The 26,632-nt window shown below is 35.7% G+C and overlaps 1 protein-coding gene across 3 annotated transcripts in view; it reads left to right on the top strand.

Moving 5' to 3' along the window:
• Nucleotides 1-26,632, top strand: part of ROBO1 (roundabout guidance receptor 1) — a 704,094-nt gene that overhangs the window by 405,025 nt on the left and 272,437 nt on the right. For all 3 annotated transcript variants that reach the window (XM_048080853.2, XM_048080848.2, XM_048080849.2), the window contains one exon: nt 18,618-18,944. In XM_048080853.2, the coding sequence (XP_047936810.1) occupies nt 18,618-18,944 (327 nt within the window). The remainder of the gene's footprint in view (nt 1-18,617; nt 18,945-26,632) is intronic.

Below are 26,632 nucleotides of genomic sequence, written 5' to 3'. Positions count from 1 at the left end.
CTCCAGTATTATATGATATGTTGGCATGTTTTATCACGGTATGAAAGCTGTAGGGCATCTGGACAGAAATGAAACAAGTAGATCATTTTACAGATAGTTCTCTTAAATTGTTTTGTTCTTTTGGAAACTCTTTGATGTATATAGGTACTGTTTTTAGAAATGAACTGATGGTGCATTAACCAGATTTAACAGTGTGTCTTCTGTTTGGTAATTTAACCAATTTGGTAATTTAACAGTGCATCTGCTTCTGTTTGGTAATAAATATCTATTTCTGCAAGGTGGAAGAGTCAAATTGTACTTGATGTTTCTTTAAAAATGATTCTAGTTGAACAATACAAGGGTGTTTGTGAGGGGTACAGCATACATAAATTGATATGTGTCGTTCCAGTAGTAACTCATGCTGCCCAGTCTTACTGTTCGTGGTTGGCAAAAGCAGCATGATGCTGCAGGCAAATTACTTTGCTAATGAAGATTATTTGGAGGGACAATTACATACATTTATATTAAAATGTAAACTGTGAAGCGTTCTGAAGCATGGTGGAGTTTTAGCTTGTGGCTCAGTGAACCATTTGCCAATATCCATGAAATGAAAGCATTAAGTTCAATCTCCAGATCAAAAGAGACTGTGTTTGCTGAAAGACCTAAGTCAAGGCAAAATTTGTAGTTTACAAATGTGGACCTAGTCAAGAGAGGATAATAGCTTTATCACTGATTTTCATTTAAAACAAATAAATAAAAAAAACTAGGCAAAGGTCCAAGCTGGGCCAACTGTGAACAGTGTCAGTGAGTTGATGCTGCCATTGCAGGTTCTAGAGATTCTGGGAAAGGGTTCTAATTTTTTACCTTAGATAATGTCCTAAGGTTAGTTTAAAATGAACAAACTTACCTGTTCAGCTAATTAATGTTTAACTTGGATTAATATTAGTCCATCTGAATACTTAAGTTATAAAGATGATGCTGATGTTGTAGCTACTCTTTTGATTGTATTGAGCCACCTGAGTCGTTTAAGCTATGGTATCTAGAAATCTAAGGTCATCTGCTTACACATTCTGTAAGACTATGTTTTATCTTAACAGAAGATCCAAGTATAACAAGAATTTACTCATCCTGTGTTTAACTCTACTCGACCAGCATGTTCTAACTGTATGAATGCCATTTGCAGTAAACTGTGTAAATTTTGAAAATACAGCTTTTTTTCATTGATTTTATTTATTTATTTATTTATTGGAGATCACCGAGAAAGAACATAGTTCTCCAAGAGCCGCTGGGGCTTTCTGCACTGGTCTTCCTTATGATGGCACTCAACTTTCCCTAGATTCTTGTTCTGTCCCAGGGAATTGGAAGACCCAATTTCTGTAGGGATTCAGGGTTTTTCTTCTTCCTGCTAGATTTGAAGGGGGGGGATGTTAACTGTATTCTGTTAAATTTACTCATTGTGGCATTAAAGTTACCTATTGGTCATGGTGATGGGAGCATAAAGGCATAGTAGATATCTTCATAATTTATTTTTTTTCCACTTGTTTGTGTAAACAGTGGAAATGCATTTCATTTTAGACATCTCATATAAAAGATCTGTGATTCACACCTCTCAGTCACTCCTTTCAGTTCTACAAACCTGGGCAGACATTCCAAAAACAGTTGGCAGCATTTTTGGAGAGAAGAGAATATTTTATTATTATTTTTAGAAACAATGATTCAGTATAATTAATAAATACTTGTTTCTCAGGTAAATTGCAGGTCTCTAGCATAGAGGACCAGGTGTTGTGGAGAAAAAAAAGTCTCATTTTCATTTATAGAATGGTGTTTTTATTTTATTTAGAAGTAGTTTAAGAATATTTCTCATTTTTAAAAACGACTTTGCAGTATTCAATCATCACTTTCATGGAGACCTGATCACAAGCAGAAGTGATCCACAAACAGCTGCATCAAAGATGCCTAAAAATAGCCTACAGCCCTAAACCAGGAAGGTAAAGGAACTTATGACGATTCAATAAACTTAAGTATAGTAAGTAACAACTTTATACTATATTACTTCGGATGAAATACAGCTTTGAACTTAATGGTCCCCTAAGTTGAAAATATAAAAAAGACTTCTGTCACTATTACATAGATTTTATTAAGTACAGTTATTTGTCATGATCAACCATATTTTCCTTTCATGGTTTTTGTCTTCATCTGTATCTCCTTCATGAAATGATATCTTCAACGTATCTTCATCCACGAGACAAAGTAATCTGTGTGCAGCAATTTCAGGGCTTTAAGAATAGAAAAGGAAGAGGTACAAACAACATATTAGTTTTTTTAAAAGGTTCCCTGATGTGAATATTATTTATTCTTCTTTTATTTCATTTGTGATAAATTTTCTTGAGGATAATACCTATCTTGTTAAACTGTAATGTCATCCTACCATATTATGGACAGCTTAATTTAAAAATGTGTTTACTTGAAGGAAATGGGCAATCCAGTTTTTACTGTTTTAACTAACTTATTTTGTTGTTGTTGTTTTTATTTAAGAATGTTTATCTTATAATTCTTAAGGCATATGGGTTAATATTTGACTCAGAATATAGTATCTGGTGAACATGTATGGTCACATTGGGGTATTTTTTAAGGAAGTTTCTACACAAATCCTTCAGTTCAGAAGGGATATAAGTTACTTCAAATGTTTTAATGATTCCTATTTTCAGTTGCTGGAATTTACTTTATTTTTTTCTTCACATCGGTGAAATAATTCTTAGGAGTAGATTCCTTTCTCCAGCCTGGAAATGTCAGTTCCTTTAGGTTTTCTCTGATAGCGTCGTGTCTTAACTGTATTGGAAGAATTACAGTATTTACCACTACAATATTGTCTACCTCTGAAGACTTTTTTTCACCAGTGATTAAGCCAGCATACTGTAGAATGAGATATTCATAAGGATGGGATTCTTTCACTGGGGGGCAGGGGATATCATACATTAATGAAGGAGAATAGGTAGAGACCCCAATGAGCAGTACTAATAAGCATGAAGGCTTTAGGCACTTGCATTCACAGCAGTGTTTCGTGGAGATGGCCCCTTTAACGTTATTTGTCTTTATACTTCCCTTCCCCTGATAATTCATTGTTGTCACGGTGAGAGCTTTCAACATAAAAGTAACGATTTTTAGTAATTCATTCAGGCCTTAATGACAGCATTAACAGGAAAATGGGGATTTTTCCTGTTGAAATGTACCAAGAAATGCTTTTTTCAAGGTCACAACATTCTTTACTATGGCTTGATTGTGCAAGTTTACATGACTAAACTGATCTCCTATGACAAGATGATGTGCTTAGTGGATGAGGGAAAAGGTATGGATGTTCTCTACATAGACTTTATAGTAAAGCTCCAGACACCATTTCCAACAGCATTCTTCTGGAGAAACTGCTCAAGAATTGGACAGACATATGCTTTGCTGGGTAAAAGCTGGCTGGGTGGCCAGGCCCAAAGGGTTGTGGTGTATGGAGTTAAATCCAGTTGGAGGCTAGTCACAAGTGGTGTCCCCTAGTGCTTAGTACTGGGGTCAGTTCTTTTTATATCAGTGATCTGGTCAAGGGGATCGAGTGCACCCTCAGGAAATTTTCAGACAACACCAAGTTGGTTGGGAGTGTTGTTCTGCTTGAGGGTAGGAAGGTACCAACCTGAATACCATCCAGAATACCAGGTACCATCCCTGAAGGTATTCAAAAGATGTATAGATATGGTGCTTAGGTGTATGTTTTAGTGGTAGCCTTGGCAGTGCTAGGTGAATGGTTGGACTTGATGATCTTAGAGGTCTTTTCCAACCTAGATGACTCTGCAATTTTTCTCTCTTTGACTATTCCGTTTGCACTTAATTGTTAAGGACATTTACTTTAAATTAGGATGAAATGCATTTTGGGGATCTGTTGTACTTCAGAACAATGGTTCAGTTTGTCTTCCTTAGAACTGTATTTTTGGGGATGTGAGAGAGATTCGTGATATGTTTGTTCATCAAACTTCAGTGACTTCTCCTGGAAGAAAGTAATCTAGTTAAGGAGCATAATTAAATCAAGCTAAGGAACTGCAATTCTAAGTGTTTTTTGTTTGTTTGTTTTTTGAAGGTGAAATTGCAAATAGTTATAAGCTGATACGTGATCAAGGTCAAGGGAAAAAGAGATCTTGGTAAATGAAGAACAGAAAGCTATACTTCATATCTCAGTTTCTGGTTGCTGATCTTGCTTAAATATTGTCAGTATTAGGCAATTGGAAGTAGGGGATCATTAAAAGAAAAAAAAACTTTTAAATAAATGTTGTGTGGCTTTTTTTTCCTAGTTTCACAGTGCTCTGGTCTTGCATGTGAGTCTTTTAGATTTTTTTTTTTTTTTGCTCAGTTGAAACCTGCTCTTGTCTCTGTTCTCCTGATCACTTTGACGTTATATTCTGTGCTATTGATTTATCTCTAAGCAATAAATTCTTCACCACTCAGATGCTTTTAGTAGCTAAGCATTTGTAAAAATGTTGGTCTCTATTGAGGTAAATAATACAAGGTCAAAGCTTCCGTAGCTAAGCTTTAACCTAGTCCCCAATGCCTTTCTTCATCAGTTAACAGATGACTTTCTAGAGAATTGCATGTACAAACACTGAAGTTTTTTTTGCCTTGTTAATACTATATGGTCAATTAAAAACTAATACAGCAACTAAATGAAAAGCAGTCCTCTTTTAAACAGGAGAAAGGCAAAGAACTTTAATTCTTAAAGTTATGTATGCTAACTTAAATATAATAAGTTTTCAGCTTTGGCTTAGACTCTTCGGTCTTTTATGTGGAAGTCTGTATTGAGTAGACTTCCATAAAATTGTTGCTAATTCATTAGCTATTTTAATCAAAAACCACCATATTTTTGTTTTTAAGAATGGTATAGTATCTTGGTGTTTTGGGAAAGCTTGTTACATATGCTATATTTCTGAACGGGAAATAAAGCTATCTAATGAAGCATTTTTTGAAATCATAATGTTGGCTCGCAAGAATAGCTTGATTGCACAGATTAAAACTAGTTGTTTGATTTTTACTGGTAATTAAATACCAATATTAAAGGAAAAAACAAACCACATTTACTGTTAAGAAGTTTTGTGAATATGTTGTCATCTGTTTCTGCTGGGACTTGCAGTTTCTGGATACTCTGAAAAGCCTTCTCTATATCTTTTTAGTGTCATTACAGTGACTACATGGCTCGAAAGCCACCATGTAACCTCCATTTAAGATAAAGGGAAAAATATTTTGATCATTTTGACTAAATTCAGCACCTGCCTTATGCTTTCAGGTTTCTGGTTTAATTCTCCATTATTTATCACTATTTAAAAAGTGATACACAGATGTTAGTAGACCAGACTATTAAGAGTTTCTTTGAAAGGGTGGATAAGTATCTGCCACAAGGAAGCCTAAATGTTGCCAGCTCCCATTCTGTCATTGTTTATGCCTAATACCCTTCGTGTGTTCTTCAGGGTATTCTGTCTGATCGCATGTTACAGAGCTGACCATCTCAGACCTACCCTGTTGGGTTTCACAGACGTGTCACAGTCACTTTCTTCTAAAATCTGTGTTCCAACTGTTTTGCATTAAATTGATAAATAGCCCTTGAAGCAGAGGCTTAATCCCAGGTTTTCTGTCATATGTGACTTCCCTAATTGCTGATATGAACGGGCCCCCATAACACCTTCCTCAGATTCTTACCAGAAAAAAATATTCTTGTGAGCTTTTGACAGAAAGAATGTAAAGCAACCTGAAGACACCTGACTTGAGCACAGATCTGTGGACTGCTCGTTGCCTACTGGTGTGGATGGAGATGCCACTTTAGGAATAGTTAATTAGTCAAGGTATGAAGAAATAAGGGATTGGCTTTGGTTTGGTTAGGCAGTTCCACACCAAGCAGGCTAATTCCAGGTCACTTTGTGTTTTTAACATCCTATATTGAATCGTTTTGTTTTTCTGCTGCAGCGTACGGGTTATGTGTACCTAACAGAAAATCTCGATTTTACTGTGAAGGCCAAGCAGTTGGTGTTTACCTATGGTGGTTTCACTTAGGTGTAAGTCAAGAGAGGAGCTGGAGTGGCCAGTTCTCACCACATCGCCCAAAGAACTGGGCAACTCAAAAGTTGAGTGGCATGGCCTTTGCTGAGAACTTTGAGCTTTCTGTGAGGCCAATGATAAACTATAGGATTTGGAGTGAAATATTCTGGATATTTTTGTTCTGCCTCAAAATCTTATATGCCATTTTTTATTTTCCATTAGATTATCATTTTCAAATTTGATGAATTAAGTCATTTGCTCTTTTGATAGGTAATGTTTTCTAATGATGATGTGCTATGTTAATATTGAAGCAGTTGACGCAAATAAAGACTTTCTAGTTTTTCCCCAGTGTTTCTTTCCTAAACAGACTTGAAAGTTGACTGTTTACTACTGCTCTTATGGAAAATAAAAATAATCAAGTAACACAGGACAGATCCAATGCTATTTATAACTAACTTCTCTATATAACGTAGCTATTACAGCGTGGTGTTTATTATTTAAAAAATGCCATTATTTATAAATACGACAAATTGCTCACAATTACAGAACAAATTAAAAGAAAAACTTCAAAATAAAGCACAGAGGACTGACAATTGCTGTACAATCTCTCAAGAAAATACTAATTCTTTTGTAATATATCTTTTAGCACTACATAGCTTTTGCTTTTAATCAAAACACTGAGGGAGAATTTCCTGTTTATTTAAAGAAGTAATTTAAAATAAGGACAGATTAATTGTCAGAAAAGTGACTTTTAAACTGATACCTGTGCCATAATGCCTACTAATTAGTCATATAATGTCATATTAAAGAATAAAAAGAAGGAGATTAGTGCTCACCCTGTGGAGAAGGGACAACTGATACCCGTTAATCAATTTAACCCCCTAACCATGCATTTAATTCTCAGCCTTTGCACAGGGTACTAGTGAGCAGCTGTGAGCCTCAAGGCCTAGTGGTTCTGACTAATTAGTCCCACTGAAGGCTTTCAGGCTATTCAGGAGGGCTTAATTTAGGTTCAGGGGTTTTGTTTCAAATAGCTGTTTACATAAAGTGGAAAAGTCCATATACTGGTTGCCTTTTAGAGTTTAGAAAATATGCTGTACTTGTCTTTTTGATACAGAAAGGGAGCTTAGCCTTGAAAACCCTATTGCAAGAAAAGCTTGCCTAAAACGTGGGATAGTCCTTTGCAAGGATGAAAATGTATATAACCGATAGTTCTTTGAATCCACCACTCAAGTCATGGCTGATAGCCTACCTTTGCTGTAACATGTTATGCAGTGTTAGCAACAGTGTAAGTTTCTAGTGAGGTTCGAGTTTTGGGGTGGCAGTAAAGGCCCTGGCCTACTTTTGCCTCTCAGGAGGAATTGAACAAGTTCTGCATGGTGTAGTCATGGGAGGAGGGAAGGAGATGGGATGAAGGTGGTAATTAAACCTAGTCCCTGTGTAATAAATCTGAGAGGAACATGCATTCTTAGTGAACAGGCAGATTCAGTGCATGATTGGATGCATTACCATAGCCCTGAGCAATAGAAGGTGACATATTTGTACTTGATGAAATTTGTTTTGTTACGAATATAGGTAGCTTTTTTCCCCTCAGCATTTCTACGTACTTGTCAAATGCAGTTTAATTTTTTTGGAAGGAAAACTCTAATAATATCATATTCAATCAATCTTAGTCTTAAATATTCAAAATAGATTTCCTTTACTAAAGGAACCTACTTGGTGTAGCAGCAGGTTATTTGAACCTAGCTGCCCTGTTTTTATAGGTTGCTGTTTTTTTCCACTTGCCTATCATTAAATTGTGAAAGAAGCATTGTGCAGAGAAGTAATGTGTTGTTGTTGTTGTTGTTGTTGTTTTTTTAGATCAATTGATAAAGTTGGATGATATTCTTGGTCATGTTGTTCTACTGTTTATTAGTTCCTGACATAACCTATTTTTTTTTTTTTTTACTGCTTGAACCCCACTGTCATATAGTGGCTGCTGATAGAAGTAATAACAACAATTCCTTTCCTTTATTTTCAAATAGTTATTCTCCTTAATCATTTTGAGGCTTCTTCATAATTGACATTTATATACCACATGAGCCTCTTCCTGCTGGCCTGTAGTTGTGTTGTATAATGCATTGTAATCTTGAATCATACAGCTCTGTTCCTCTCATCATTTTTGCTGGCTGTTGTCTTTTATGTTCAAGGTTCTTGTGCCTTTGTTGCACAGCTCTGCAGAGTTCTGAGGTTTTTGTTTTCCCTCATTTACTTCTTGCATTCATCTCTGTTGCTTTCCACTCAAAGCACCATGGTTATGTAACACTGGCTTTCTCTTACCTCTTCCCCCTCATTCCTTTTGCCGTTTCCCGTATCTAAATGTTGATGCGTCTCCATCAGCACTCTAATCCCTTCATCAAAACCCTATTAATAGTAATTCACAGGCTAGTTATTAAACTAGGTTTTAAAAATATGCAGAATAAAATCCTACTCCTGTCTTCTTTCTTTTGATCAAATAATTATATTTTTCTAACTTTTTCTCATACTATTAAAATGTTCTTCACTCCTTAAATCTCATCCTCAACAACCATGAGCTACTGCTCTTCTTTAATCTTTTTTTTTTTCATTCCACTGTAAGCTTCAGTAGGCTCAGTCAACAACATTTTTATTTATCTGTAAAATTCTAACATTTTAGCATTCCATGGAAGCTATAAACATTATCTTCATTCATGTTCTGATTATGTCAGAATTTGCTTTTAAGGTTGAAAACTGATTGAGGTGGGCTGCATTCCTCTAGGGATTTGTTACTAATCCTTTAAAAGGCCATTTCAAATATTTTGTTTTCTGGAAGTATTACTCCAGACAATTATGCTTAAAACTGTGATTCAGTACATTTTCTTGAAGAAGTTAATAACTCACCTAAGACTGGTGCTATTTAAATATCTGCCTTGAGTGTGCCTATCATATAAGATATCTCAAAAGCTTTGTTTTAGATGTTTAAATACATGTCAAGCTGCTGAACGCTTAGGCTATTAGCTACAGATTTTCTGAAGAAGCCACTGTTCGGGAAAACAGTCTAATATTTTCACCATTTCTTTTATCCATAACCTGTAAGAGTATGTATTTCATATTTTTTCTCCTGTTAATTTTGTATAGACAGATATTAAATACAGTTTTCATGCTTGAAAACAAAAGTTAGTGTCTACAGTGAGTGCTTTGAAACTTACATTTGTTTTGAAACTATTTCCTTTGAGTTTTCTGTTCATTCACAGATACTGTTGTGTTTTAACATAGAAATGTGCACACGCAAAAATAGGAAACATTGCTAACTGAAAGTTTATGTAAGAGTAAGTATGCAAGCCTGAGGAATGGAATTTTTCCAGGCCCTGTTTTTAGGAATCTCTGCAGTGGCTGTTGAATGATACCAAAGTTTTCAGCATGGTTGTTTACAAGTTGCCAATGCCATTTTCACTACAACCAGAATTAAAATCCAATTGGGAAGGTATAGGAGTGGCAGAGATAATGGAAATTTCTCATAATTTTTCACTGTGTGTTCAGCAGCCATGCTCTGAAATGGGACCTCAGAATACAGACGGTAATGGTAGCGTTAGTTCTTCATCTCAGGGAAGAAAAAGTCTGAGCGATAGTTTTCGGGACCGATACCACTGTACATTTAAGGATGTCCTGGGACATTGTTTTCTGTGTAATGCAGTTCATCTACAGTAGGATGTAATGTTAGAATTGTTAAGGTATGCTTTATGCAAAGAAGTCAGAACAATTATAGAAGAAGAGTGTGCTGCTCTTCAGTTTAAGGTTTCTTTGGCTTCAAATTTAAAGCCAATGGTGTTTCTTATCTGAGGAATGTAAAATTTTGTCACCTTCCTGTCAAAGGGAATACATTACTCCATCACTCAGAAAAAGAGTTTTAATGGTAACAAAAGGTGGAAGTTTATTTCTGGGGAAAGGTAATGCTTGGTGTTTTGACATAGCTTTATATTAGTGAAAAGCAACAGAAAGAGATTTTTAGGTCATCAAACAGTGATGTCATGTTGATTGCTGTGCCAAGTAACTCATGGCTTTCTGATAAAGAAATAGTTGGAGATATGTTTTGTAAAGTATGTGACTGATTCACATTTATATGGGAAGTTAAAAAATATATCCCAGGTGTTTTTGAAAATACTGGATTAGTTCCAGTTGATTGTTCCAACCAGAATCATCGCTCACTGAGGCTTCGTTGTCCAGCCGCACGTTCTGGTTCCCTGGGCAGCGTTCCTTCCAGCTCAGCACATGCTTCATTCGAAGTCTGCGGGATCACCGGTCCTTTTTCTTCTCTTTGCAGGAGGAGATATTTACTGCTTTCCACTGCAAGCATGCTACCTTTCACACTTAATACTAATTTATTTAGCTTTCCATTTGAATAAAGTGTGTTTTGGAAAGAGGAAATGGATAGACAGTTTTTAAGTATGAGTTTATTAAATTGGATTTGTATAATTATTTTTCCATTTATGCTTAAAATAAAATAATTTATATTGATCTGTACATTTAATGTACTTCTAAACAACTCATTGTAAGTAGTTGTTTCATTTGGATTTAAATTTCCACTCTTTCTTCCTTATGCAAGTAAAACATAACAGTAATGTATTATTGTAACAACTTGGACATTGGAAATGTCTAGCCTTTCTGTAATTTTCCAAACTCAACATTGTACAAAAAGTTGGATTGTTTTAGATGGAGTGAAATAGATTTGTTTCAATCCAAATGTTTAACACATTAAAATACCAACAACAGAAGTAATGTAACTTAGCTACTTTATAATGACTCTTTATTCTATTGTTAATCTTCTCTAAATTATTAGCATTAACTAAATAATTAGAGTATTAAATTCAAACTTATTCCTGAGCTGATGTCACCCTCCAAAAAATACCTAACATTTAGATTCCTGAGGGCAGTTGTGATATTTCATTCACCCTTGCCGATAAACACATTTAGAATCATCTTAAAGTAGGAATTTGGTGAGGTGTTTCACATCGTTGTATTTCTCCTTTCCACTTATTCTTGTTTTCAAAATATATTTAATGTTATTTCTGTGAGATGTAGCAAAACTAGCACAAGCAAAAGCCTAGGAATGCTGTTGGCTGTCACAGTACTGTGCTTCTGTTGCCTCAGAGTTGAGTGCTGCTTGAGAAGAGAAAACCCTAGGCTCTATTTGCTGTTTCTTTGGCTTCCCTACAGTCACGAGGAAATGCAGATCCTTTTTCTCTTCCCTCAACATCTTTCAAATGTTTGAACATGCAGTTGATCAAGATCAGATTGAGTCTCACACTGAATCTGGAGTTGGAAATGAAGTAGAAGTCAGTATTCTTAAGCATGGTAAGAAGTGGGTTTAAGTCCAAAATAGTGTGTAGGCAATCCCTCTGAAATACATGCATAGAATGTGTAACATTGGTTTTCATGACTAAATGTTTTTTTAAAAAGAACAACCCAAAGGAAAGGAGGTATGCTTAGGTGTATCTATTCATGAATGAGGAGTATGATGATCCAGGAGGATAGTCTGTATTTGGTTTGACACCCTTGACTGCTGTTCCTTGGCCATTGCTCTAGCAATGTCAGTCTTCTCTGAGTTCCCTCTGCACCTGCCCAACCTCATTGCTTTATGCATCCTTCAGTTTACTGTGATCATCTCCAAGCAGCTTGTGGCTTCAAGATCGTCACATCCCAGCTTCCAAAGATGAGCTTGCCTTCAGATCTGTTTGTGGGTCTGTCTTGCTGTTGAGCTCTTGTTCTCTGTATTATCCCAGTGCAGGAAATATCTCCCAACATTACTGCAACCATTTCAAAGAAAAAATAATTAATGGAGTAGGCTTCATTACCTCAGTATTTGTTTTTGAAACGTAGTGTGATTACTCACTGTGTCATAGTTAATTTGCAATATTAATAAAAGATACTCCTGTAATTTCATTAATCTTTCAGGGAAAATACTGTTCTGAACTTACCAGTTTGATGGGGGATACTGTAATTTTTATTGAATGAGGTTTGGTTTCAGAAGCCAGCACTCTAGATAATGCCATCTCACACTACTTCAGTATCCACTAAAATCAAATGAGATACATATCTTGCTGGAGAGCAGAGCTGAGGGAAAGAAAAATAAAACCAAACACTTTTTATCCTCGGGCAGTAGGTGATGTTCCTAGTGTTTTATGCAAATGTCAACCTCTTACATAGCTCAATATAAATGTTATTATTTTAAATTTATATTCTAGCTACACTTAATGAATAACCAGGTTAGGACTTATACATGCTAACTGCTGGACAAACCAGTAACATGTATTTGTGTAATGAGGGTTCACTGTAAAGCTATGTCTGTTGAAAATAAATAGTCTGTCCAAAACCAACTTTAAAGAGTTGCATTTAATTTTGGATTAAGAAACTAAAGAATGACTCTTACAGTTGCCTGTAACAGATCACTTTAAAAGTGATCACTTCAGAGAGCCAGTCTGTCATAGTATTTCCTGAGAAATGTAATTTTATGGACTAAAACAAAGCTGTTGTTAGTATCTATGCAATGCAGTACCTGCCAGTATTTTTTTAATTCATACCAGATAGAATATTTAAATATCTATGAGATGCCATCATCTTTGTAGAAGTCTTTTTGCCTAAAAACTTACAGTTTTTTTGACCTAGTCATTTATGTCTGGATATGTTGTAGAATAAGGAACAGAAGCAAACAATTTAAGCCAATGTAATATATTCTTGTTTTTCTCCCTTATTTAGTTTATTGCTATAATACTTCAGTTAGCTTCTACTCAGTTGACTAATACAAAAGTATTGTGTAAATTGAATGTGGCTATACGTGGGTTACATCTCGTAGTACAAGAGCCACGTACCAGATCAGTCTGGATGTGATGTGTTTTTTAATCTCTTTTTTTGGGGGAAGAGGCAGACATAGCTTAAAACTCGAGGCTGTCTGTGGTTAGTCTAGATTTTTTTGACTGTACACATACAGTAAATTACTAGCTTCTGACATCTCCTGATAGTGTTGTAACCAGGACAGAAATGTGATGTAATTCATGATGTCTTAGCAACATGAGATACTTCAAGGTTATCTTTCTAAGTGGAAAAAAGTTTCATGGGTGCCTGCAGCTAAGTTTAAACGGCATGACCCACAATTTCTTTTAAGATTTTATAAACACTTTGTATTTAAAGTGCAACTTGGTTTATCCAGAAATATACCTCAGTACCAGAAATAATGAAAGATTAATTGATCATTTTGTCTGTTATTAGGAACAGAAACTCCAATGCCACTTAAAGGAGAGACAAAAGTATTTCTTGACATAATGGTGTAAACTGGAGAAAGAAGCAGTAAAATAATAAAAACAACAAAACAACCCTCTTTTTAGGGAACATCACAATAGTTTCATAGGTGGGGTGATAGCGTCTAGTGCTTTTCTTGTGCCCTCCTGTTTTCCAGCGTGTGTTTAGAAGAAAACATAGATGCTTGTCTTCATGGGGAACATGTAGGGGAATTTCAGGTTCTACTGATCCAAACTGAGTGCCTTGCTTATCTCTTTTTATGATATCTGAATTATTGGAAAGAACTGGACCTATTCCCAGCTTAATATTTGGAAGCATTGAACACGTCTTAAAATGTATTTCCATAAACCTGTAGTCCTGGGTGGGCGTTAATCATGTTCCAGCTATTCATTTTTCTCCTTAGGGTACAGATATCAGCTCACTTACGGGAATGTAACACCTCTGCTGTCTGCAATTTTTGGTTATAAAGGTGGCATCCTTTTAAAGAATTTATGAAGGTGTGCACAGTTATGACTGTGCAAAGTTATGGCAGGATTTAAGTAAAAAGAATATATTTTTTTATCCTGAACCAGAAGTTGAGTACTCAGTTGTTAGAAATCAACAGCTGTTGTAAATAAAACTCTTCATAACTGTACAAAGAACTACTTTGCAAGTCCAAAGTGATGCAACTCTATTCTCAAATTCTAGTGTTTCAGAAATACCAATTTAGTGTAGTCTTGGCTCTAGTGCTTTCTTCCAAAGCAGAATTCAAAAGTAAAATTTCTCTTCTTAGTTGACAGTTCGGGGGAAATCTGAAGAAACAGGCACAGCATTACTTCATTCCATGCCTTTGGTTATGGCTGCAACATCTGTAAAGGAAATTTCAAAATACTTGCTTTTTAAAATGCACTACTCTTGCAGGCTGCAAAGCTCAGGAAATTGGATGTTCTATTAGGGCTGGACTAGGATACAAAGAGAAAAAATACTCTAAAAATAAGATACAAATGGAGTTCTTTATTAGCAGAAGCTAAAGCATCTTTTTCACTCTCTGAGAATCTGATTTGTCCCATTTTTTTTTTCCTTGAAAATTATCTGCCGTCTATGAGAACAAGTAAACCCAATGGGTTAGGTTAGTTAAATGGCTCTGTGCAGAAAAGCTACTTCATAGACAATTCTTTGAATCATTTAGATATTTATCCTGTGTAACATGATGTCTCACTGTGTCATTGTGTGCTCTTGCAATAGTATTTTAAGTCTGCTTCTTACCCGTGTTAGGTTTGAGTTTTCTGTGTTCAGAAAGGATGAACTCAAACTGGAACTTAAGACAGGGAAATGGTGAGCAAATCTTACGAGAAGAAAATCAGAGGAGATTAGTTTGTTGATTTCTAACAGCTACAAGAACACAAAATCCAGGAGGGTGGTTAAAAAAGGAAAAACTTGCAATCTTACACTTGCAATCTGTAAGTGTGTCAGTGAATCTGAATTCAAGGGCAACTCAAGTGCAGGAAGAGTTAGGTATGTACTACTCATGGCTGTGTTTAACTTGAGAATTAGAGAAAGATTTCTAACTGTTAGAGCAACAGAGATACCGAGTGTCTTTCTAATCAGTATAAACAAAACCACAGAAAAATTCCATCACTTTCTGAAAAATTAAGTTAAAAGTAGTCGAAATACTACTGGTAAAAATGGATCGCTCATGTTCTTTTGAAGAATAATTATTTGCAGGAACCACCTAACACTGATTTTTTTAAAGCTGTAGTTTTGTTTGTTAGCATTTTATTAATATCTTGTATACCAATCAGGACAGTAACTTAGTTCTTATGTTAAAATATTAAGCTCTTCAATAAAAGAATGGACTAGAGATCTAGTGTTCTAAAAACACGCGTTAAATGCTGTATTTGTGAAATTGAAAATGAACGGGACCTCTTTCTTCCTCTCTCCCCAGGAGGTCAGCAGTATTTGTACCCATTATAGCAGCTTTCCTATTTAAATGCATATTCCATTCTATTTTCAATACTTCGTATATTATACCAACAGGAAGTTTTAAGGCAAGAAGAAACACAATTCTTGCCACTGCAAATTTAGCATTCATCTAATGCTATCTTTCTTTGAACTTTCATGTCTGTTTATTTCAGTGCTTGAATTCTTGTAAAAATAATTGTGGCACAGTCCAAGAAACTGGAAACATGATTTCATATTAACTGTTCTTTTAAGTAGCATCATGAAATAATTAGTATGGCGTACTTTAATTGGTCGCATCCTGTTGAGTTTTTATGGAAGATTTGAGTTAGAACAAAAGCACGGAACACAAGTTGGTTAGTTCCTATAACACAGTGCTGTCATCTTTTGGGGGTTGGGAGGAGAAGCAGCTCTGTATATCTAATGGCAGATCCAGTGTATAATAGGTGTTCTGCTTCTATTTTTTTTTTTTAACCAAACATCCCTTCAGGATGGATTTTTGACAGGAAAATTACATGATTGGTGCCCACTGTAAGATTGGCATTGATAATCGAAGCTGCTTATTCTCAATAAAGCATAAATGCAGCTTAAATAACTAGGCTAAAATGAAAGAGACTTTAAAATAAAAATAAAAATGTATAGATATGTGGGAAGATTATAACTTAGTTGTCAAGGCCATTATATCCCTCAGGTGGTTGTCACTAAATCTGTGGTTAATGCTCACTATGTGCCAGTCAACTAATCATAACTTTGTCCCTTTCCGCTTCAAGCAATTTTATGAATTTTTCTAGAGACAGGCTGCTTTATAAAACACCAGATTAAATATATATATAAAATAATTGACATTTCCATCATTTTAATTCCTCTGATGTTACCAATCAATGAAGTCTCAAAAGTATATGAGCGTTCCTGGAGTTATCTGAGAACTTGACCTTACATAAGAACTTTGCCCCCTCAAGAATCTTGAGTCTGTTTTCAAGAAAATTTAGAGGTCAGTCTTCGAACTTTTATTCTGTATGGTACTTTCAGTTAGTGTAAAGTGACTTGAACGTCAGTATGGAAGGTATACATACAATATATCTGAAAATGGTATTTCATTTATTTGTGGTGTGGGCCTGGCTGATGGAAACAACAGAAAGGCTTAAAACTGTATTGCGTACTAGCTGGCTGGTAGAATCTGTGAAAATACAAACCTTAGACATGTAGTATCACATACACAAACTTGGGTTTTTGAAAGAATTCTTAACTATCTTTATATACGTTTTACTTTGAACTTGGGATTTTTACATTTCCAGAGTGATGTACAGTTGGTTTGGGCTTTCTAGCCTTTTGTTTCATAGAATCATAGAATGGTGTGGGTTGGAAGGAACCTTAAAGATCATATAAATCCAACCTGCCTGCCATAGGCAGGGATGCCTCCCACTAGATCAGGTTGGCCAAGGCCTCATCCAGCCTGGCCTTGAACACCTCCAGGGATGGGGCATCCACAACTTCTCTGGGCAACCTGTTCCAGTGCCTCACTCCCCTCTCAGTGAAGAATTTCCTCCTAATGTCTAGTTTAAATCTATCCTCTTTTATTTTAAGACCATTCCCCCTTGTCCTGTCATTATCTACCCAATTAAAGAATCCCTCTCCATCCTTTTTATAAGCCCCCTTTAAGTACTGAAAGGCTTCAATGAAGTCTCCCGGGAGCCTTCTCTTCTGCAGGCTGCACATCCCCAGCTCACTGAGCCTTTCTTCATAGGAGAGGTGCTCCAGCCCTCTGATCATCTTTGTGGCACTTCTCTGGACTTGCTTTAACAGATCCGCATCTTTCTTGTGCTGCCGGCTCCAGACTTGGATGCAGTATTCCAGGTGGGGCCTCATGAGGGCAGAGCAGAGGGGCACAATCACCTCCCTCTCCCTGCTGGCCACCCCTCTGTTGATGCAGCCCAGGATGCAGCTGGACTTCTGGGCTGCAAACATGCGCTGCTGGCTCATGAGCCTTTTTGTCCACCAGAACCTCCAAGTCCTTCTCTGCATAGCTGCCCTCAATGAGTTCTTCTCCCAGTCTGTGTTCGTGTCTGGGGTTGCCCTGACCCAGGTGCAGGACCTTGTACTTGGACTTCTTGAACCTCGTTAGGTTCACATGGGCCCACTTCTCCAGCCTGTCCAGGTCCCTTTGAATGGCATCTCCTTCTTTGTTATCAATTGCACCACACAGCTTGGTGTCATCTGCAAACTTGCTGAAAGTGTACTCAATTCCATCGATTGTGGGATTGTTTCCGTGTCTTTCCTTGTGAGGTATGCTCGTTTGAGGGCAGTGGAGTTGTATGAGGGAGTGGCTCATCACAAAAGTTGTGAGACTAATTTTATACATGGCAAAGTTAAATATAAAGAAAGAAATAAGGAAAATAGTAATTTAAAATTGGGTCAATTGAGATTTAATTGAGTCAATTGAGATTTAAACCTACAAAAGTTTAGGTCGCACCCTATCTCTAATTCAGAGTTCTTGGGCACCCAGTTTGTTGTCATATTATCCTCTATTGTGTATCTGTCCAGATTATCATAGTATTTCCAGGCTGCTCTGAGCTCACAGTTTGAATTAGGCTGAACTTGAGTGTCTTTCTAAAAGAGCATCTTGTTTGCTTGTAACTTCTTTCATCCCCAGTGCTTTTGTCTTATGTTGGCTCAGAATTTCAGATTGGGTAATGCGTAGTCAAGGTGGATAAAAATATTTAATATAAAAAGTAGCTCTGGTTTTCCTGATACAAGAACTGTAAGAAGCACTTGGGCATTCTGTGTATTTCTACACCCGTGGTACTGTTTAACAAGTCACTAAAAAGAGCTGATAGTACAAGCAGAATAAAGCAACTTTGTGGGTACTGGAGAAGTTAGGCTTACTCCATAGGCTTTGCGTGAGTTGTTGAACTTCCCAAAAGGTTGAATGAAGTTGATCATGACTTTGTGTTATAAATTAGAGCAGTAACGGTTTTGCCAGAGATGGCCTGATGACTGCAGAGTATCTGTAGAACTGGTTTTCATAATTACATGTATACATATTTATGTATATATAAATTTGCATCCATTTTTATATTGATATATTCATGTGTATGATTTAGGAAAATGGCAGTTTATTTCACTATTATAGGTTGCATTTTGAAAAGTGCTTTTGAATTTATTCACTTGGGAGAGCCTTCCACACAATGAAATACAGTAAGGGGCTTTTTTTTTTTCCAATTAGAAATGTGGTAATAGCTATTCTTATTAAAATCCTGCACTATAGGGTAATGGTTTAGTAGTTGTATTGCAAAACTCTATAATTACCTGGCAGGGATCTAATAAGAAAACTTCGCATTTTTATGTTGTAGGTTCCCGTCTTCGTCAAGAAGATTTTCCACCTCGAATTGTTGAACACCCTTCTGATTTAATTGTTTCAAAAGGAGAACCAGCAACTTTAAACTGTAAAGCTGAAGGAAGACCAACCCCAACCATTGAGTGGTATAAAGGTGGGGAAAGAGTGGAAACTGACAAGGATGACCCTCGTTCCCATCGGATGCTGCTGCCCAGCGGATCTTTATTTTTCTTACGCATAGTTCATGGGCGCAAGAGTAGGCCGGATGAAGGGGTCTATGTCTGCGTGGCAAGGAATTACCTTGGGGAAGCTGTAAGTCATAATGCATCGCTGGAAGTGGCAAGTAAGTGCTTTTTTTTTTCTTTTTTCCTTTTTCCCCACTCTTCAGTAGCAGCCCCTTACTTTGATGTTATTCAAAGATTTAAAAAAAAAAAAAAATGGGCTGCCTATGAATCATTAGCACAAAAACAATGAATGAACTATATGGTTAGTCTTATTATATGCATTTTAGTAGAGTTAAGAAAATAGAAAGATGGAAGAGGTATCCTATCACTTTATAAATTAAGATATTTCTGTATGCTTGCACACATCTTCATGCTTCCATGGAATTATGATTATTAGATGTGTTTGTTAGATTTTGTATAATTAATTTCAACTTACAGATGTTTTTTCCTCTCCAAATACCCATGCAAAACACCACATGTAAGAGGAGGCAAGGCAGCCAGGATTTTAACTACCAGGGTACATTTGGAATTGTTGCTCAAATAAACACTCAAAAAAAAAAAAAAAGGCTTATTTAGAGACACAAAATAATATTGTTTTGCTCTAAAAGAAGTGGTCTACAAATGATCTCTTTAGTTATAAGTATTTGGTCAAAGGAAAGAACAGTCAAGTGTGTTCATGTCACTTTGTATTCCTTATCTCTTCCTGTATGCTCTTTAAAGTCTCCTCATTTCAGAGGAAGAGAGTGTACATGAAAGGGTTTTGAACATGCCATACGAAAGGCCATGTGTAGGTCAAAAAATGTCAGTTTTGGGATAGTTAAGTATGAGAGGAAACCTTCCAATCCAGAAGTTAGTTATCTATCTTAAGTTGCTTTTCTAGGCTTCCTGTGTAATCTATAGCGATTCATCTGTTCTGTTGAAGAGCCAGTTCAGAACTTGGTCAATCACTCTCTGAAAATAGTGATCTCTCTGACTAAACAATTCATATTGGGAGTCAGAGCTGTCGGTCAACCTTTAGGCAAGCTAAGTAGATGCCACTGTTGGTGTATGACTTATGAAAATCCAGCCCTTCTGATAAACCTTAACTCCCACAGGAGGTGAAGGAAATGGGCTATAAAGTTGTTCGTTTGTTTGAGCCCTTTGCCTAGCCTTGCCCACATTCAGAGAGTACTTCATAATGCTTCTACCAGAAGGATCTCCAGCATCACATATAACACACTAAATGGATGTGATTAAGACCTATGACCATGCTGTTTCCTTGTTACTGCTTTAGCGATAAAAATAATTGGTGCTTGGCTAACTGGAAGTATGTTTATCCAGCAAACGTATAACCTTTTTAAACTATCTGTTGATCAGTTAAAAATGCTATATACAGTATGTTGTAGGTGTACATGTGTTTTACTGGGCCTCCATGTTTAAGAGATTCTGATTTTATCTGGATGCTGTTATTTACTTTGTACCAGTGCTTGTTGATTCTTAAATGAGTTTTAACATTTTGTCCGTGCAGCAAAGCAGTGGCCATGCTTATTTCATACTCTGTGGTTTATGATGCGCCTAGAAGTAATGTCTGAAATACACGTAGTGTTTCTGCATTGTCCGTGAGGTAGACTTCAGTAGTTGATACACGATTGCACATATGAATTCCACTGTTACTAGATGGGTATGTAAGCTCTGCCTTAAGTCATCTTCATGTGATTACAGTAAGAGTCTTACTGACAAGGTCTGCATACAGAATACTGATATGACCAGTAGTTTTTTTTTTTTTCTTTAAGAGGCTCTGCCTCTTAAAAGGCAAAAATAAAATGAGTATCTTCAAATAGACAAGGCAAAAATAAAATGAGTATCTTTTCAAATGTGTGCCACCTAACAGTAGTATAATGTTAAATTGCTAGTCCAGTTCAAAAGTGCTCTCATTTTGAGGTCTAGTGTCAGAAAATACACACCAACACCATTGCAAGGGAAAGTAATTGCTCTCTTCAGTTGGAAATAAGATTTGTAGGTTGGTAACAGTATAACAGTACATGATTTTAGTTGTTTACCAGCGGATTATAGACAAAGAATTTTAACAGAAAAGGTTATGATTTTAATGGAAAAGGTGATGTGGCACTGCAAAAGCACCGAAATATTTTAGATAGCACAGAAGAGGTGAGGAGCAAGAAGAGTTGCAGGTTGGTGGGATAAATTTATGTTAAATTCAAAATCTGTGGTTTATAGCTTCTATGCTGTCATCGTTATAAGATGTAGTTATATTCATAGTGGATTGTTACAAATCAGTAAGCTGTTTTGATTAACTTCTCAGTACACCTGTTTTGAACATAACAGCATTTACAATTCTGTGCATGTAGTCACATACAATTGCAGTTTTAGAAATCTTATGTTGTAGTTTACTCTGTAAACATTCAAAAATATGTTAGATTTATTTCCATTTACAAAATATAGAATATCATTTAGAGTAATCATTTGGTTGTGCTTTGCTGCAAGTTTAACCAAAAAACATAGGAAACAAATGTTTTGTGAAAGCTTAGCAGTTAAAGCACTAGAGGAAGCAACTCCTGTCTTTACCACTTTATATTTTATAACGTGATAGGGAATTTAGCATGACTTTTTTTTTCCTGTCACCTATTAGAGTAACCATTTCAATTAGGTTGATGGACATGTGAATTTGACTTCTGATTTAGGTAAATACTAAAAATTTTCATGTCCTTTACTCCTTTGTGAAGCTCATTTTCTAAGCAGTTCCATCACTCATCATTGAGATAGGCAATACATTCTCTATGTGGACTGTGTAACAAGGTGAATGTGTTCTTTAAGTAGGATGTGCGTTGATTCTGCAGTTATAAAGCAAGAAAAGTAGAGAGATCTCATACCAAAAATTAAGCAAATACAGAATATTAAAATCTGCTTTATCTCCTATAGTGAAGCTATGTGTGTTTAAGGAACTCTTAAAAATAAATAAAATAAAAGCTTTAAATGTGATAGCCACAATGGAAAAGACACTAAAATCCCCAGTAAATTGTAGCAGTTGAGAAAAAAAATCCCTCTGCTTTGTCCTTTTTCTATTCAGCAGAAATAGAAAAGTCACTTTCTTTGTCGACTTGACTGAGGTGTTCATGTCATTTAATCCAAAGCATGCTGCATTTTCTTACACTGATGTGTATCTCAGTCATGACACTATAGTCCTTAATAGTATTGAACAAGACTTAAATGCCATCTATAATAATCAGAAAATCAAGTTAAGTAAGAGTTTTTTTAAAGAGTTTTCTTATTCTGTTTCTGCCTCTTGCGGCCTTTGCAAAATGTTTGAAGATCCCATGTATCTACTTATGGCATCATGGATTTGTTATATACTCAATAATGTTTTTTTTTTTTTTTTTTTTCAAGTTGCATTTCCTTCAGTTTCTGTGGTTATTTCCTTGAAGCTGTCTCTGTACCAACTCCCAAAAATGCTTTAAAAGCAAGATGATCCTGTATGATACAGTGGTATCTTTCTTAAATCTACCCAACCAGTACTTGAACCCACGTGAACTGTATTCTATTTGATTATATTACAGGGACTGTAGTTTTCCCTGATAGCCACCCAATATTTCAAGAATTAAAATTTCTCACGCACTTTAGAGACATGTAAAACTATTCTAAGCTACACAGCATGTGAAAAATCACTTTTTAATTTGATACTAAATGACATTTTCTGTGTAATTTAAATGTATAAGATCTTCATAAATGGAAGGATCTAAATTTGCATAAATATGAACTCGGCAAAAAGCTAAATTACAAGTCAAGTAAAGAGATGTAAGTCGTGTTTAGGTTGGGGATTTTTTTTATAGTTGACTGGTTTCATCTTTATTTGAAATGTTACTCCCACATAATTTATGACATGGAGGCTCACTGTGTATGTTCAAACTTAATTTGCAGTAGAATGAATCTTCAATATGGTAGCACAAAAAGGGTGTGTGATGGGATAATCAGATAACAGCCTGTCATTCTTTACAGACTTAGCCTGCTACAAGTCCATTTGCCTCCCTCTTCTTGACTTCCTGAACTCGGCTCTTTGATCTCTGGAGACCTACTTAAATTAGCTGCCTGTTTTGTTTTTGAGGAATGTAACTGGTTTCAGATTACTACCTACAAGTGACACATTCTACAGTTATGAAAGGTCCTAACAAACCTCATAAAGGGCATGTCCCTGTCAAAATTAAACTAGGTAATTCTCCCTATAAATGTCACCTTTTACAGGTGGGAGCACAAAATGGAACTGTTCTTGAGACAATTTTGGCTATCACATAAACAAGAGGGAGTCAAGTCATTTTTCACAGCAGAGAAGCCAAAGATGTTTTGAAAACTGTGAAGTTGTACATCAGCAAAATGGAAGGTGACTGCAGGGACTTCATATTCTTGAATCTTTCAAGATTGTCTGATGAATGCATGTATATGATCAAGATCAAATTCAGTTATTGGCATGTGATAGCTTTCCTTTTATACTTTTCTCCCATTACTCCTTTTTAAGGAAAATGATATCTGTGAATCACATGGATGTGTGTTTTGTAGCATTATGTAGAAGTTTAGCTATGTCAAGAGAGGCAACAATATTTGCAGGGATATATTCATCATTCTTTTTCCACTCCAAAGTTTTTGAGGATCTTTTGAAAAATCAAGTGCAAATGAAGTTTGTTTTGTTTGCTGCTCAGTGGCTTCTTCAACTCTTATTTTAAATCATGTTTCTCTGAGAGAAATTTCTTCCACTTTTGCCGTGAAAGTTCTACAGTAAGTTTTATTGCAACACTTGAATTTTTTCCATTGACATATGGACTTGTTTCTCAAAAGTAATGCTTTGCAAAAGTATTTGTAAAGTAAGTACACATGTACGTAACCTCTAACCTAAGTAGCGGCGTATTTTACGCTACATAAGCTGTTATTATCAATTTACACTGGATAATAGTCCAAATGCTTTGTCTGTTAGATCCCAGCAGAGTCCCAGTTTGTATATTTACTGTGCTGTGACTTAAAGAAAATAATAATTACAAAAAAAGAGTCACGAAATGTGACTCAACAGCTGTCTGCTCAATGATTCTAAAACAGTAGTATCCTTCTTTCCTTCTTGCAGTGAGAAGTCAAATCTGATTTTTTTTTTCTTTTTTCCAAAAAGTCATATGGTCTTGTATGTATGGTGTTAGGTAAAGTTACTGAACGCGCCATCCATCACTGCTATGGTACAGCACTGTTTTAAGCCCAGCTGAAATTAATGAACAAATCTGCAGACTTTGTTTCATGAGCTATTACCTCTTGCTGGTAAACAAGTGACTTTTATATGCACATAGGCATTCAAATTAATGAAGAAGGATTTCAACTTTAGGAGAATCTCATTAAGCTCTTTTTCTTTTATTTTTTTTTCTTTACAGTGCTTCTTCACTGTAACATGCTACCTAAAATATGCTTCTGTGGGACAGTGATTCATCAAATCGATCCTTCAGAAATATTTAACTGTTCATTCTAAATTAAAAAGCAAATAGTAATAAACTGTCATAACTAACTGTTCAAAGAATGTTTCTGAAATTGTCTCATGCTCCTTTCAATTGAAAGGTATTTAAATAGAAAGTTCTATTTCCTTCCTTTGTTTTTTGCTTCAGCCAAAGAAGCTTCAGACAAAGGGAGGATCTCAAAAAATTTGGTGAAGCTATGCTGTTGCTTACCACAAGTCATGGCATTAACAAAAGTTGCTTGAGGCATAGAAGGTTTCATAGCAGTAGTATTGCTAATGCTTATTAAAAGATTTATCAGTGGTAGATTTACCTTACTCTTACTATGCAGCTGTAGCAAGAATTGAAAGCCTGGATTACTATAAACTGTATCTGAATCATATTTTAACAAAAGATGTAATGTCATTTAGAAGAAATATCTGCACAACTAAGTCAAAATTGCATGTCAGTGTGCTACTCTTTGTAATGTAGTTACCTCTACTCGAGGAAAGCAAGAACAATTTTTTTTGCCTACTCATAAAAGTTTGGGTATATCTATTTCCTCTGGCATTACAGTCAGTTGAAGAACATTAAGAGATTGAATATTAATGTAGTTTAAGTCCCCCACCTAGTTTTTAAAGGCATGTGAACTCTTATTTTTACTCTTTGTTTATTCTGTTTCTTTCATTGAGCCCCTGGTAATTGAAGGCATTTATTAGTGCTACTAGGAAATCCCACTAAATGTTATTTCTAGGAAGACTGTTTTTCCTAATGAGACCTGAGCATGAAGAAGACATGGAAAAACTAAACTTATTTGAAACATCTTGTCAGACTTCTAGATCCTAGCGTGCATTTGTATGCTATTTCTGTGTTTCTGTTTCTCTGTCTGTTAAGCATAGTAGTATTACATCCATGAATGTTTGAGAAGTGAACCTTACACTTTTTTTTTTTGCTAAAATGGTGTTGTCACATACTGAGTTAGACCTAATGAGGATAGCAGATGCTTTACAAAACTCCCATATTTTAAAGACTTTCCTGATTGTGTTTTCTCACACCTGTAAGACACAGATTGAAAGATAAGGAAATCTTGTCCTGTTCAACCTACCTAAGGAATTAGAGAGGTTTTATATTCATATTTTGTATACATATTTCTACTCTGTACATCTACTTGAGATTTGTGATATGAAACAAAAAAGGGCATGGAAGTGTGGCTACACAGAATTCCAACAGAACAGCAAAGGGATTCTTAAATATTATAGTGGCTGTTCTTAGATTTAATTGTATTATAATTACTATTATAATCATCGTTCAGTTAGAGAAATTGGTCTTCCATGAGCCTTCCACAGCTGTCCTGACATTCCCATCTGTCCTATTACATGGTTTAAAGGTAAAATAGTGACATATTTAAATATATATATATATATTCAATTGTGATTCAAATTGGAAACAGAAAAAATATTTCAGGAGATTATGAATTAAAATGAATTAAGTTGGTCTCCTTTACTGGGTGCAATTAGGACATAATTTTGTATTGTCTTCAAGTTGGACCATCCCAACGTGAAGCCAATATGTTGTGTCTCTGTGTTCATTCTCTTTGTGAACAGAATTAATCTTCACGCAAGCAATCCACATAAGGCCCACATCAAGTTTCAGAGAAGGGGGCTGAATCAATCTAAAATGGTTTTACTTGAGGAAACCAAGATATGAAATCCATTGCTTCCCACTGAATTAGACCATTTCTTCTTCTTTCACAGTGAGAGTTTAGAGAAGAGTTAGAGTTAAGACCAGGGAATTTGGCATGATTCTTTCACATACAGCTTTGTCATCTTTGTAACATAATCTTCAGCATATAGTAAGTAACTGTTAGAGTTCTAATAATGCATTGGTGTACTTTTAAAGTGATTCAGGAGTAAGAATGGCATACAGTCAGTGCAGGTGTCTTACTGTTAAAACCACTTTAAGTTCCTTTGAATTCCCATAAACAGAGATAACCATCCTGTGAAGAGGATGGTTGCATCAGCATTATCATTAATCAACGTTGATAAAATGGAGTATTCCCTGTTGTTCTGAAATTCCTTTGGCGGAAAAAAAAAGGTTGCTACAGAATCCAAAGATCAGCAATGACTTATCTGTGCTTCATTTTGCTGTGTTATACAGAATATGAGCTGTTCAATTAGCTGGAGATTTTTCTCATTTCCCATTAATTTTAGGCAAGATCGGGTCTCCCTGGTTTAATGCTAGCATTATTAGTTGAAAGTAATGCCATAGTGTCAAAATTCAAACCACTTAATTTTTATAAATGTTCTGTGTTTTAAACAATCCCAAATGTGCTGACACTGCTGTTTTAAAAGAAT

Source organism: Anser cygnoides, chromosome 1 (genome assembly GCF_040182565.1).
Source record: "Anser cygnoides isolate HZ-2024a breed goose chromosome 1, Taihu_goose_T2T_genome, whole genome shotgun sequence".
Lineage (NCBI taxonomy): Eukaryota > Metazoa > Chordata > Aves > Anseriformes > Anatidae > Anser > Anser cygnoides.
Note: the sequence above shows the minus strand (reverse complement) of the source record. Positions and strands in the feature narration are given on the sequence as shown.